This window comes from Chaetodon auriga, chromosome 16, assembly GCF_051107435.1.
Source record: "Chaetodon auriga isolate fChaAug3 chromosome 16, fChaAug3.hap1, whole genome shotgun sequence".
Lineage (NCBI taxonomy): Eukaryota > Metazoa > Chordata > Actinopteri > Chaetodontiformes > Chaetodontidae > Chaetodon > Chaetodon auriga.
This window is the reverse complement of record NC_135089.1, coordinates 5,173,253-5,186,511: the sequence shown is the minus strand read 5'-3', so window position 1 is coordinate 5,186,511 and position 13,259 is coordinate 5,173,253. Positions and strand designations below refer to the sequence as shown.

The following is a 13,259-nucleotide window of genomic DNA, read 5'->3' as shown; positions in this document are numbered from 1 at the left end:
TGCCATTGGTCCAGACAAGAGATTTGGGGCAGGCGTGGACTGAACGAAGGTGAAAATACTTGAACAATCTCACGAGAAAATATGAGATTTTACTGATTATTGTTTACATTGCAAAAACATGAGAACCGAACCGAATCGATCCGGATTCAACTGAAACGCTCGCCAACAGCACAACTTCCGAAACAGATTGGTCTCTCCCCTGCGGCGAGGAAGGCGACTGGAGCCGAACTTTGTTTTGATCGAGCTGAAAGCAAGGACCCGAAATTCATCTCACCACCGGGGGAGAAAAAGATAGGGGTAACTAACGCTAACCCAAAGACAGAATTTATACCTGGTGAAAAACGCAGAATCTCGAGAGTCGCCATTGTGTGGAACGAGATACCCGACACAGCACGGTATGGTCCTTGGAGAGAGGGATGCGATGGGGATCCCCGCCTAAGGAGTACAGCAAGGCGGGTTTGGGATACCCGGAGTCGTCGAGGCCTCCGAGGGAATCCTCCGTCGTCTACCTTGAGCAACACCGCACGTTCCCGTGTCTTGATCGTTAACAATCAGCACGCGAGGGACGCGGCTGTTGATGCGGCCTAGCCTGGGAGGGTCTGCCGAGCACCGGGGAAACAACGGGGACGGTTTCAGGGCTAACAACAGGCCCTCCGCAGGAGCGAGGAAATATTGAATTGCAGTAAGTATTCCGTTAGGTTGTCGAACAAAAGGGCTTATCTGGACAGGTATGTTGTGTGAGTGAGTCCAGGCGTCGTGGCGCGAGCACCTGACAACAGAACCGAGAAGATGCTTCTTTTTGACAGACGAGTGAACGTTAGCCTGCTGGCTACCTAACGCTAGCTATCCTGCGTGTGTTTGCGAGATAATTTACTGTCGCGGACAGCAGTTGTGGTGTTCTGAGTCGCTATGTGAGTAGAAAACTGTGACTGTGCCAGCGTCAGTTACCATTTGGCTTGTTTTGAGACGTTACTTCACAGAATGAAATCTAATGTCACTAGCTAACATCAACCGTTAACGTTAGCTCTGAGATTGCAATGCTAAGTGATGGCCAACATCGGGAAGCTTGCTAGCTCATTTATCCAACGTTAGCTTTAGCCGATCATTCACTGATGTTGTATCAAATCGTTATGCTGGTCGTTATATTGATAACTGAGCCAGCAAACCAATCCTGAGTAAAGTTACCCAGGAATAAGTACTAGAATGTATCCCTAAATGGACACGAATGCTGCTTTTGACAGTGTTCATTTAATGTATGCAAGCCATAGATAACAGACAGACATAGCTGTCAGCGTTGGGCGTGTAACTTAAACGTTAACCTTTTACACAAGCTAGCAAGCTGAACACTTATGGTCTGTAGTGGCCTTTTCCATTGCTGTGAGTATACTTGGCAGCCCCTCCATTAGTGACCTTTCATAACTCCAGCGCCATGCAGCTTAGGCCTATAATGCCAGGGTGTTATCACATGATGCTATAATTTTCTAGACAATGACTCTACACATCTGGCCTACGTCTTTGATGCATATTTGATATCTCCTATTGGCTATATTTTGGGCCACATTGTACATTTTAGGACTCTGAGTATTTACCTTGAGTACTCAAGTTTCATGGCTGGTGCTTGTTGAACACACATGATAGTGGAAAACATTATTGTCAGGCTTATTGATGACTCATAACAGGAATTTTCCACATCCATATAGCTAAAAACAGCCATGACTCATCACAACCAATGCTTTTGAAACAGTGATCCGTCACTCCCACTTGAATATACCAGACCCCACAACGCCTTCCTTAATCTGTGCTCTTGTCTCTGCAGCCATGATGGAAGAACTGCATAGCCTGGACCCCCGACGGCAGGAGCTGTTGGAGGCTCGCTTCACAGGGGTCGGCGTGGCTAAGGTTTGTGTTACAGCAAATGTCGCTGAGGTGGAGTATGAGGACTCTCTCCTGTCAAAGTGCTTATAATCACAGATTTTCTCGATAACACATTTTTGTGAATCTCTTCCTTTCTTTGTCTCACCCTGCCTCAGTATCATTCTTCTGTTTGGCCTGGACAAGCTTGGCCCCGCTCCTTTTCTTTGTCTGTCTCTGGAGAAGGTTGAGCTATGTCTGTGTTTTTTGGCTGGTGTGATATGGCATCGCTCCCTGGCTCATGATGTAGTGGCTGTATGTGCAAGTGGCGATGCTTGCCAAGAAGGCCACAGACAGGACAGGGGTGGTATGGGGAGGAGGAGTGAAGGCAGAGGAGGAATGCAGAAATAGTTCTTGACCAGGTGTGAGTGGAGGCAGCATTTAGCCGTCCACCCTCTCGCTTGCTACACGGATGGAGCTGTCTTTGTGGAAGGTGATCTTGGAACAGTTAGGGAGCGAGAGTCAGCGCCAGGAGTGGGCCCTGTGCCAGCCATAGGCAGAGCTGAGCCCAGAGCATGGCATGGCTGCTGCCGCAGAGAAAATGGCGGCTCTCGGCAAGGCATTATGCCACAGCCACCCTGTATGACAAGGGATGCAATGTGTGTAGGGGGGAAGTGAGAGAGAAGTGTGTCAACAAAATGCTACGAAGAAATATGGGTTGGTGGTCTAAAAGCCCTTCAGTGTCATAGAGCAGCTTAGGCTTTTTTTTTTCTTGACCTTGAACAGCCCCGTGGCACTGCTGCTCTGTCTGTCATCTCAGAGGTGATATGAAAGAAAAGAGGAAAATTGTTTTCCTAAGGTCGAACAACTAGGACACCTTTTGGTAATGGAACAGGGAGGTGCCTACCCAAATTTTTGGAAAATGCGTTTCCTTTTGAACAAGTCTGATCAAACAACCGAGATATCTTTCTGTTCGAAGGGGGAGTAAAAACAAGCTGTCATTCTTTGATCAAGAAAAGCATCTTTCACTGGCTTTCTCCAGAGAGGGAAGAGAAGAACAGTTAAGACCGTGGTGAACAGGAGAAAAATGGATGACATTATCTAAAGGTGACAGACAGAGGGAGGAATACTTCCTCAGCAGCATGCCTAATGTTCAGCCATTTTAGGAGGGTTCAGTGAGAGAGCTCCAGTGTGCTCTGAATGACTAAGTATCTCTCCCTGATTGGACAGTGCCTCCTGAATTCTGATGTGATTCATTTGACTGACAGGCATCACCTAGGGAACGGGCATTTGGACATGATGCGGGTCTAGATTCAGTGGGAAGTTAACGGTGACAGTATTTAGCCACAAATCGCCATCCTTTCCCTTAGTTTCTCACCCCTTTTACTAACTCTGCGTGTGCTGTCTCTCACATGAGCACGCATACACAACAAGTGCATGTTTACACATTTTGCAAATACAGTTTTCCGCACACATATCTCTTTCATCTTTTATGCATTTTTGTATTTAATTGCTCCTTGTGCTTTGGGTTTTTTTTGCCTCATTTAACAGGGCTCAGGTCAGAACCAAAATGAGTCATCCAATCAGAGTCTATGCAGCGTGGGCTCGCTCAGTGACAAGGAGCTAGAGGTTAGTCTCTGTCACAAATGAACAGGATTTTTAAAGTCAGCCATCTCTGTGTTACTTTATTACACATGCAGTTGATTCGCTCTACCTCCCTGACAGACTCCTGAGAAGAAAGCAAGCGACCAGAGAGTGAGAAAACGGAAAGCAGACCATTTTGACAGCAGCCAAGGTAGGACTGTCCCACCGCTGTGATCCTCTCATCATGTATCCCCACACATCAGCCTCTCTCTGAACTCCCTGCCTCTCTCTCTTCTAGGCAAAGCAGGAGCAAGGGGACATAAAATTAGCGATTATTTCGAGGTGAGTGGCAGAAGATAGCTTCTTTGTCGTAGTGATCGTGTGTCCAGCAGACCTCACATCCTCTAAAAATGCTTCAGTAACTTTTCAAACTTACTTTCTAACCCCTTTTTTTGTCCATCTTGGTCTTTCCATTGAACTGCTTTCCTCTTCTCCTCTCTTTACGTGTCTGTCAGTTTGCGGGAGGTAGCGGTCCTGGTACCAGCCCTGCCAGGGGAATTCCACCAGTGGTCCGCTCTTCCCCACAGCACTCCCTCTCCAACCCCCCTGTCACGGTGAGCATGTTTGCTCTATGGTCTTTCTCATGCTTTCTTATCTCCTAACACTCTTTCCTGCCATTCTCTCTTTCACGCTTGTTATTAACATAAATAGGTCAAGTTTGTTTACAGGTGTGACGAATCTGATGTGGTCTGTAAACACTCTTTGTACAGAATCAGTGTGTAACCATGTGTAGTCATAAAGTGTGTTTACATCTGTCATTATCAGCCACAGTTCCTCGAAAAGCAGAAACCAAGGAAAGCAATAATGACAGGGAGCATGATGCAGGAATGAAAACTGATAAAAATGCAAATGGACCCACATTACACACATATTGCCATCAAATGACAGAAGTCTTTCAACGAGCCTGCACACGCCTTTTGGTGTTTTGATACTTTTTTGTGAACTGGAGGCCTTACATCTTCTCAAATGAAACAAATCACTCAAAAGCCTTGAAATAATGAGAGTTCTAAAGTGCTTTTTCGGTGAGAATTTAACCCAGTCTCACGTACTTCTGAGTATGACTTCACTCCAGTGTCTACAGTTTCGGGTCCTTCATTTTCGTGCAAACTTCTTTTGCCGCATTGGTCTCATGTTTTATCACGACTGGCAGCAGCAGGTCCCAATAAACTCTTCAGTGTGATGACGTTCACACATTAAGACACCCTCTGTATGTGCAAAGTTTTTATTGGATGGATGTTTCTGCCTCACAGGTGCAGCAGGGAAGCCCCTCCTCCGTCAGCTCGGCCAACACCGAGCACTCAACGTGTTCGCTGAAGCCTGCTTCTCTTCACATGCTCCACAAAGCCACACAGGTACTTGACATGGCATCAGAGCCGGCTTCATTATATGACGTATTACTCTTAAAGGTATTTGTTACGTTGGTGCATAAACAGTAACTTTCAGGAATCGTCAGCAACTGGAAGAGTTTGTTAGTGTGGACTCCTTGTTGTACTGCAGTTTTTCACTGCGTCCGAATGATCCACCATTAACATAAACACTGTTTTTTGTGCTCACTGTACCCCGTAGTCTGACCTTACTATAGAGAAACTAACAGCAATGGAGAACAACAAGAACTCTGACCTGGAGAAGAAGGAGGGCCGAATAGACGATTTGCTGCGGGTACTAATCTCATTACATTTCATCCCTGCTACTCTGCTTGCCATTTCCAGTGGTTTAGAGAATATCATGTTCTCCTTCTTGGTTTTTCAGTCAAGGCATGTTAGATGTTGACACATTCCTCCTTTGTGTAATGTATAAACAAATTTAAATTCTGTTAATGCTTTTTGCCTGACCCTCTTCCTGCGTGTTTGTTTTTTCGGCTCCAGGCCAACTGTGATCTGAGGAGACAGATTGATGAACAGCAGAGGATGCTGGAACGATACAAGGAACGCTTAAATAAGTGTGTCACCATGTCCAAGAAGCTGCTAATTGAAAAAGTATGTTCACTGTGACTTATTGTCAGCTTGTACTTTCAGCAGTCAGTCGATCATTGTGCGTTCTTGACGTGAGCTCCCAGATTTAAGCCACATGGAATCACCAGCACTGGTTTGATGCCTGTGTTTCTCTGCCCTTCCTCCAGTCTAAACAAGAGAAGATGGCGTGCCGGGACAAAAGCATGCAGGACAGGCTTCGACTGGGTCACTTCACCACAGTGAGACATGGAGCGTCTTTCACTGAGCAGTGGACGGATGGATATGCCTTCCAAAACCTTATCAAGTGAGGACTTTCATGTCTTAACTTTAATCTTCTCCTTTCATACTTTTAGCATCATTTTTAAGCATATATATACATTTATATTTGTGAATGCACAGCGTGAAACCGTGTGTTTGTCATTGATTTAACATGAGCACATCCTCCACAGAAGAGGTGAAGGTAGCATCTTAACCAGGGAGCCAGAGGCCGACACAAGCTGATTAATGCCTGAGGTTGATATGTCATTGCAATTTGTCGTCTGCTTTCAGACAACAAGAAAGAATCAATTCCCAGCGAGAGGACATTGAAAGACAGAGGAAGCTGCTAGCCAAACGCAAGCCGCCCTCCATGGCCCAGACTCCACCTCCGAGCCTGGAGCAAAACAAACGCAAAAGCAAGACCAATGGGACGGAAAGTGAAGCGTACGTTGCTCTTCTTTGCTGTTTATCTTCTCTTTTATACCACCCGTGTTTTTCCTTGCATGCATATTTAGAGTCGCTTAACGTCGCTTCTGTGTCCCCGCAGGTTATCGCAGGCAGAGTATCACGAGCAAGAGGAAATCTTTAAGCTAAGACTAGGCCATCTTAAGAAGGTAACGGTGATGTTTTTTTTTAGTTGGAAGCGGGCTTACTGCGGCCTTTCATTGTTTTGTTAATAGCACAGGTCTTGATATTGTTTTGATGCCCTTTGCAGGAGGAGGCAGAGATCCAGGCGGAGCTGGAGAGGTTGGAGCGAGTGCGGAACCTTCACATTCGCGAGCTGAAAAGGATCCACAATGAGGATAATTCTCAGTACGATCTCTCCTTATACGGCCCTTTCCTGGTTAGCCTAAAGATGTGACTCTGCTCTTTTTGAATTAAACAACCTGAATTGTTTCTCACCCTGTACAGATTCAAAGATCACCCTACGCTAAATGACCGATACCTGCTACTCCATTTACTTGGAAGGGGAGGTTTCAGTGAAGTTTACAAGGTGAGAGAAACTTAATCTTGCCCTGTTTGCCCTGAACCTCTAATTAATTCAATGAAGACCTCTGCCCAAACATCCTGTTTCATAAAGATATGCACAATTTGGTGCAATCTTATAGGGCGCAGTAGCCTTGCAAGGAGTCCCAGTGTCCTGCTGCTTAGTTTTTGTTTTTGAGCTTTTGATTCGAAGTTGTGGTCTTTTTTGGGGTCAGAGCTTGTGGTGTTGCACTGGTGAACACTAACATACTCATATCATAATGCGACTGCAGTGGCTGTGCTGCGCATACTTTGGAAAATATTTGAGGATGCGTGTTTCATTACATTACACTAAGCTGACATCATCAGCATTTCGAAGGAAACGATTGTGCCAGAATGTGAGTTGTTCCAAGAATCTGCTGTCATCACTGTAAAAATGATGAATGAACATAGCCTTTTAATGCGAAGCAAGAGTCTCTCCAGCTAAAACAAAATAATGCCAAATGCAGTTCTTAACTAACACGGGGCATTTATTTTCCAGGCCTTTGACTTAACAGAGCAAAGGTATGTTGCGGTCAAAATCCACCAGTTAAACAAGAACTGGAGGGACGAGAAGAAGGAAAATTATCACAAGTGAGTGACGCGCCGTTTCTACCGCAATATGGCCATGAATGATGCTCTGATTATTGTTCATTATCCCTTCAGATTTGACTGTGTGTGTGTGATATTCACATTTGAAATACTGGCATAAATGTTGACAATGCTCTTTGTTTCAGACATGCGTGCAGAGAATATAGAATCCATAAAGAGCTGGACCACCCACGAATAGTTAAACTCTACGACTACTTTTCGCTTGACACTGACTCGTAAGCCATGTGTTTCTTTCAGCATGTATATACTCATGTTAATGCAAATTGTGTTAAGTCTTAATCTTGTCTTGATTCGACGTGCCACATCCCGCTGAGGTGCTGATATACCTCTCCCTTGCTTTGGAGCAGGTTCTGCACAGTGCTGGAGTACTGCGAGGGCAACGACTTGGACTTCTACCTGAAGCAGCACAAGCTCATGTCAGAGAAAGAGGGCCGCTCCATCATCATGCAGATTGTTAACGCCCTCAAGTACCTCAATGAGATCAGACCGCCCATTATCCACTACGACCTTAAGCCCGGTGGGTCTCCGCACCACAGTGGCTCTTACACAGAGCTCTCATGGTGTTGTTTCAAATTTCTTGGCACTGCTCTACTTGAAATTAAATTAGCAGTTAAACTGTCATTTAATTAACCACTTGAAGTGCTGCTGCAGCTATTATGGTGCTGATAAGGAGTTTTTATTCTGGTTCACACTGGTTGTTCACAAGAAGCTTACTGGACGGACACACAATGTGATCGATGGGCTGATTATAGTTATGATGTGGACTGAGTCTATTAAAATCTGGCCATGTTGTTGTTGACAGTAAAAATATAAAATTCTAGATTTTGAGCATTTAGATGGTTTGGTTGCCCGTTATTCTATCAAGATTAATTTGAGTGTTTAATGTTAACATAAGAAAACAATCAACAGGACTGAGCCATTCAGAGCATGGCTGTCATTTTTATTCAAAATGTCAATAGAAATCTGAGCTACGCTGACATTTTCTTTGATGCCTGTTAAACCTGTCCTCCTCCTGCTCAGGTAATATCCTCCTGGTGAACGGCACCGCCTGCGGGGAGATCAAGATCACAGATTTTGGCCTGTCGAAGATCATGGATGATGACAGCTACAACTCAGTGGACGGGATGGAGCTGACGTCACAGGGCGCAGGGACATACTGGTACGATTTATGCTGGAAGATGACACGCTGCCACAGGGGTGCCACCACGTGTGATATAATAAATTGTGCTGTTTATTTTTACCACTGAGCCTTGGTCCTCGAGGGCCAACTTTATGTCAGGTAGTCGGTCCTGAAATACGATATTTCTCCATGCCTGAGTGGTTTCACACGACACAGTGCGCTGGGAAGTAAAAGTCATCATTTTGCTGTGTGGACACATTTTATGCCATAGAGGGAAACCCAGAATGGCAGAATCTAAAGTGTGCAGATGTGTTTTCAAAGGCAGAATACCTCAAGCTTCATCTAAACTTCTGTAGAATCGTTTTGCAAGGAAACATGAAGCTGTGAGAGCAATAAGCATTGTTGGAGGCAACAAGGGAGTGTGAGAAAATCCATCCAGAGAGCAATACAGAAATGCTTATAACGTAAAAAAAAATTATATGTACTGTGCTGAATAACAAACCTCATGCGGTTGCAGCAGTAGAAAAGTTTCACGGTATATGGTGGTATGAAAATTGAGGGTTACTCTGTGTATTTGCTTGTCTACAGTATTGAATTCTACCATAATAGTGTTATTACAAATATTTCAAGTTTACATAAAGCTTGTGTTCAACCAAAAAAACCTGTTTTCATTCCTGTAAGGGTCATTGAAACTGATTAGAATAATAGTAATTATGTGATATTTTCTGAGACGGTTCTTGTGCTGTGAAAATGTCGTACTGTTACATGCAACCCTCCCTCCCAGCTGAAGGCTGTGTAATGTCACCACACGGTGCCAAGCTAGCTGTGTTATACGTATCTGTATGCAAGTTAGTGCCTTCCCTTCTAATCACTTGGAAAATACTGCAGCTGTGACTTTTACACTTCTGACAGCACATTGGATTGACTGTAGTTTACCAGACGCAGCACTCCAGGCTGAACAGTCTGAGGGTTCGCACACGGCGGATTCATTTCAGCAGCAGTGGAAGAGATGATAAGTTTATGGCAAAGAGGAGAGTGCGTGTCATTTCACAAAATAATGCAAAGAACATCCAAGTTGCAGGCTTCACTTATTAACACATAGGTGGATATTAAACAGAAAAGGTGTGATCAAACCATAATTATACAACACTGCATATCTCAGCGCTCTTAAATAGATTCAGTGTTAGTGTCACTGTACGCACACAGTGCTTATGTCGAGGTTGGGGGGGGCGGTGGGGGGTTTATGCATGAGTGAACCAACATTGACTGTACTCTACCTGTCAACAGCAAAGTGCTGTTGGGACTAAAAGACTAAAAGGCATTACTCCGCAAGATCTTTGTGTCGTATGCTGCTTTACTCAGTAGTTATAGTATTACTGAGGTATGTCTTGGTATGCGGGTGCACAAAGCTCCAGCTTCCATTCAGTCAGTGCTTGCGTAACTTCTACCACGCCGCCTGATAGACACGTGTACTTATTGAGGACCACCTTGTGCACAGTGTTGACTAATATTACTGTAATGTTACTCCTTGGTACTGTATGCAGGGACAGAGAGCTGCGATCATGTTTATTCTTAGAGCACTAAATGCACATCGATAGCGGGCAGTATAATCTCATCTGTTGAAGCTGATTCATTTTAACATGGCCCCCCCTTTTCCCCTTTAGGTACCTGCCCCCTGAGTGCTTTGTGGTTGGGAAGGAACCACCCAAAATCTCCAACAAGGTGGACGTGTGGTCTGTGGGAGTCATTTTCTACCAGTGTTTGTATGGCCGCAAGGTAGGCGTCACTCTGAAAAAAACACGTTAGAACAATACATTTAAGCTGCTGTTGTGTTATAAAGTACAATCGGGATACCTTCCCTTAGTTAACTGAATATGATTTTAATTGTATGTAACATAATTAAGGATTTGGTGCAGTTTTGTGTATACATGTGAAAAATTCCTTCTACTGATACATGAACACTTGCTATTAAAAAAAAGCTTTTTCCGGAGAAGCTAATCAAGGGTAATTAGTCAGCTACGTGACTCTGACTGTTTCAATGTTGAATGAAAATTTGATTTTCACACAAAAGAAGATAAAGTGACTTTATGATGGACTGAGCACTGAGCACCAGCACACTCATCCTTACTTCCTCCTAATTTGGTTTGTGTTTTGTTGTGTGACGCTTCTTCTCTTTGCTCGCTAGCCCTTCGGCCACAACCAGTCCCAGCAGGACATCCTGCAGGAGAACACCATACTGAAGGCAACAGATGTGCAGTTTCCCCCTAAACCAGTAGTCACACCTGAAGCTAAGGTACTGGACCGTCTCACCTCACTGCTGTTGTTTTGTTTATCTAATGTTTGCATCAAAAATCCTTCTCCTTATTCTCTCTTACTCTTATTCTGTCTCTCTCCAGGCCTTTATAAGGCGCTGTCTAGTCTACCGTAAGGAGGACCGCATCGACGTGCACCAGCTGGCCAGTGACCCCTTCCTTATGCCCCACATCCGCAAGTCGGTGGCCTCCTCGGGCACCTCGGGCATGGCCGTGGCCTCCACGTCCAGCTCCTCCAACAGCAGCGCCTCAAACTGAGCCCACGCCCCTTAACTGACTGAACCATTTGAAAGAGGGGGGTGTGGGCGACGCCATACTGTGTCCCCCCTCCCGACACCACCCCACCTTGCCATGAAGAACCCAAGAGAAACCGGTCAAACGGCGGCAAGGGGTGGGTGAGAAGTCATGGATCGGTTGGGAAGGAAGACCCACGTCACCTTTCATCCCTCTCATGCCCACCCACCCCAGCCCACCTGTCCTTTCTCAGAAGGGTGGCACTGTTCTGGGGGTCAAAGCCCTGGACGACTCCGCAAAGGGCGAGGTTTGGCACTGTGATGGTGAAAAGTGGGGTTCAGTGTTTGGGATTTTCTTTTCTGCTTAAAAAAGAGAAAATAAAAAGAAGTATAGAACTGCTTCAGCTTGGCCAGACGGAAAGGACTGCAGAAGGCCTCATACCCATACACACTCACACACACACACACACACACACACCCATGCATGAGCCATTCTGGTCCGAGGTAGTCTGAACTCCCCACTGCAAACATTTTGTTTGTTCTCATCTCCTTGAACCTTACTGAGACAACCAGTCTGGCCTGTTATTGTATTGAACCCTAATATCTATGGCACTACGCCATCCAACCCGCTGTTCTGGGATCCCCCGCCCCGCTTCAATTCCACACCCAGATAGTTTGTGACGAGGAGGGACAGACGCTACTACCGACCCCCCCCCACCCCCTCCCATCTCCTCGTCAAACTCCAGTGACCAAAGCTTATAACTTCCAGCTGGTGGCAGTGTTCCACCTCAGTTTTTATAATGAATGGTTTTCGAGTCGTGCTACTTGATATGGAGTGGAAGCTGGTGAGAAATGACCCCTTTTACATTTTTTAAGAAAAACTTTTCAATTTAACCAGTTTTATGGAGAAAACTGTTGTGTTTTTCAAGTTGCCTTTAATTAGAACTGTTATTGTTTTGATTGACCCCCCTACCATAAACACATATTTATTTAGGTATGTTTGAATTTATTTTTGGCCAATAAAATGCAAGGGACTGGTCTGCCTAATAGTACTGTTGGGGGGAGGTTGGGCCTTAGCAGAGAGTTGCATAAACCATTAAATACTATTGGTTAAAATGTGTTTGTCGTTTTGGGCTTCTGTCTGACTGGGTTTACCGTCACTGCTGTCTTTGAAGGAACGACATCAGCTGACCTGACGCTCGTGAGCGATGTGTCTGTAATAATCCAAATGTTATTGTAGCGCAGCAGTCAGTCAGTAAGGCATCGTGATGAATGATGCCTCTCATTCATGACTCCAGACTGCTGTCCTCACGCTCCTGTCAGGAAGTGAGGGACAAAAAGCCACGTTCTCATTTGTCCTCTTGCTCTGTGGTGGCATGTTGAAAATGTTATACTGGCATAAGAGGCCACGAATTGAATGTAATCTATATAGACGCCGAGCTGCTGTCACTTGACGCATGCTGTAAGTGTGTATGGAATGTGGTACATCAGCATCTGGCAGTGGCGTCCATCCGTCCGTTTTCTGCTGCTCATCCAGGCCTGGGTCGCAGTGGCAGTAGGCTAAACAACAACAACAACGACGACTCCTCCGCTGTTTTCTGGCTCCTTCTGGGGAATCGACAGGCATTCCCAACTGAGATGACATGTATAAACCCTCCAGTATGTTTTGAGTCTGCCCCGGTGTCTCCTTCCTGTTGGACGTGCCAAGAAAACTCCCAATGGAAGGCAGCCAGGAGGCATCCTGATCAGATGCCCAAACTACCTCAGCTGGCTCTGTTTGACGTGGAACAGCAGCAGCAGCAGCAGCAGCAGCTCCTCTCTCCAGACGGCAGAGCTCCTTGTCCTGTCTCGACCCTCCTTATCCTGTCACCTTTGGGCTGGTGACTCTCATCCTGTCCTCCTCATATCCAACTGCAAACCACCCCAGTTTATCCTGAAGGTCACAGTCCGATGAAGTCGTCAGAACTATCTGCGAAGATCGACTGAACGCTCCTCTCCTTGAGATCCTGAGCCCAACAACCATCTGATCCAAGTCACCACCAGGTGGTGATGAGTTTACAGCTTCAGACCTGGTGATACAGCCCTGAAGTCAACCCTCCATCTTTGGTGTAAGGTTTTCTAGTAGCAGGTCACTTATGAACTTCCCTCTGCTCAAACAGTGTGTTTGTTTGACCGGTCCGTGACTAGAAGGTCCGATGGCAAAGCTCAGTTAAGGTCCAGATCTGGCAAGACGTCTCTCTCACTTACCCCCTTCCAGGTGTCTTTTCCCACC

The 13,259-nt window shown here is 45.6% G+C and overlaps 1 protein-coding gene across 2 annotated transcripts; it reads left to right on the top strand.

The window, feature by feature from the left end:
- Position 1: 1 nt before the first annotated feature.
- tlk2 (tousled-like kinase 2) lies at positions 2 to 12,107 on the top strand. 2 transcript variants are annotated; one of them, XM_076751855.1, is made up of 21 exons: positions 2 to 682; positions 1,817 to 1,899; positions 3,403 to 3,480; positions 3,577 to 3,646; positions 3,734 to 3,777; positions 3,951 to 4,049; positions 4,746 to 4,847; positions 5,062 to 5,154; positions 5,361 to 5,471; positions 5,615 to 5,751; positions 5,997 to 6,149; positions 6,253 to 6,319; positions 6,421 to 6,518; positions 6,618 to 6,699; positions 7,213 to 7,304; positions 7,448 to 7,537; positions 7,670 to 7,839; positions 8,343 to 8,481; positions 10,107 to 10,218; positions 10,628 to 10,735; positions 10,839 to 12,107. In XM_076751855.1, the coding sequence occupies exons 2-21, from the start codon at positions 1,819 to 1,821 to the stop codon at positions 11,010 to 11,012; spliced, it is 2,100 nt and encodes a 699-aa protein (XP_076607970.1). In that variant the 5' UTR covers positions 2 to 682; positions 1,817 to 1,818; the 3' UTR covers positions 11,013 to 12,107. The 2 variants fall into 2 exon arrangements, with proteins under 2 accessions (XP_076607970.1, XP_076607971.1); XM_076751856.1 differs by lacking the exon at positions 3,951 to 4,049 and having other exon boundaries at positions 28 to 682.
- Positions 12,108 to 13,259: the final 1,152 nt, after the last annotated feature.

What these genes read in the sequence shown, in the direction of transcription:
- tlk2 (XM_076751855.1), top strand. Translation starts at nt 1,819, where the DNA reads ATGATGGAAGAACTGCATAGCCTGGACCCCCGACGGCAGGAGCTGTTG. An exon ending in GAATAGACGATTTGCTGCGG is followed by an intron (nt 5,155 to 5,360) that starts GTACTAATCTCA and finishes TTTCGGCTCCAG; the next exon opens with GCCAACTGTGATCTGAGGAG. An exon ending in AGTGTTTGTATGGCCGCAAG is followed by an intron (nt 10,219 to 10,627) that starts GTAGGCGTCACT and finishes TTTGCTCGCTAG; the next exon opens with CCCTTCGGCCACAACCAGTC.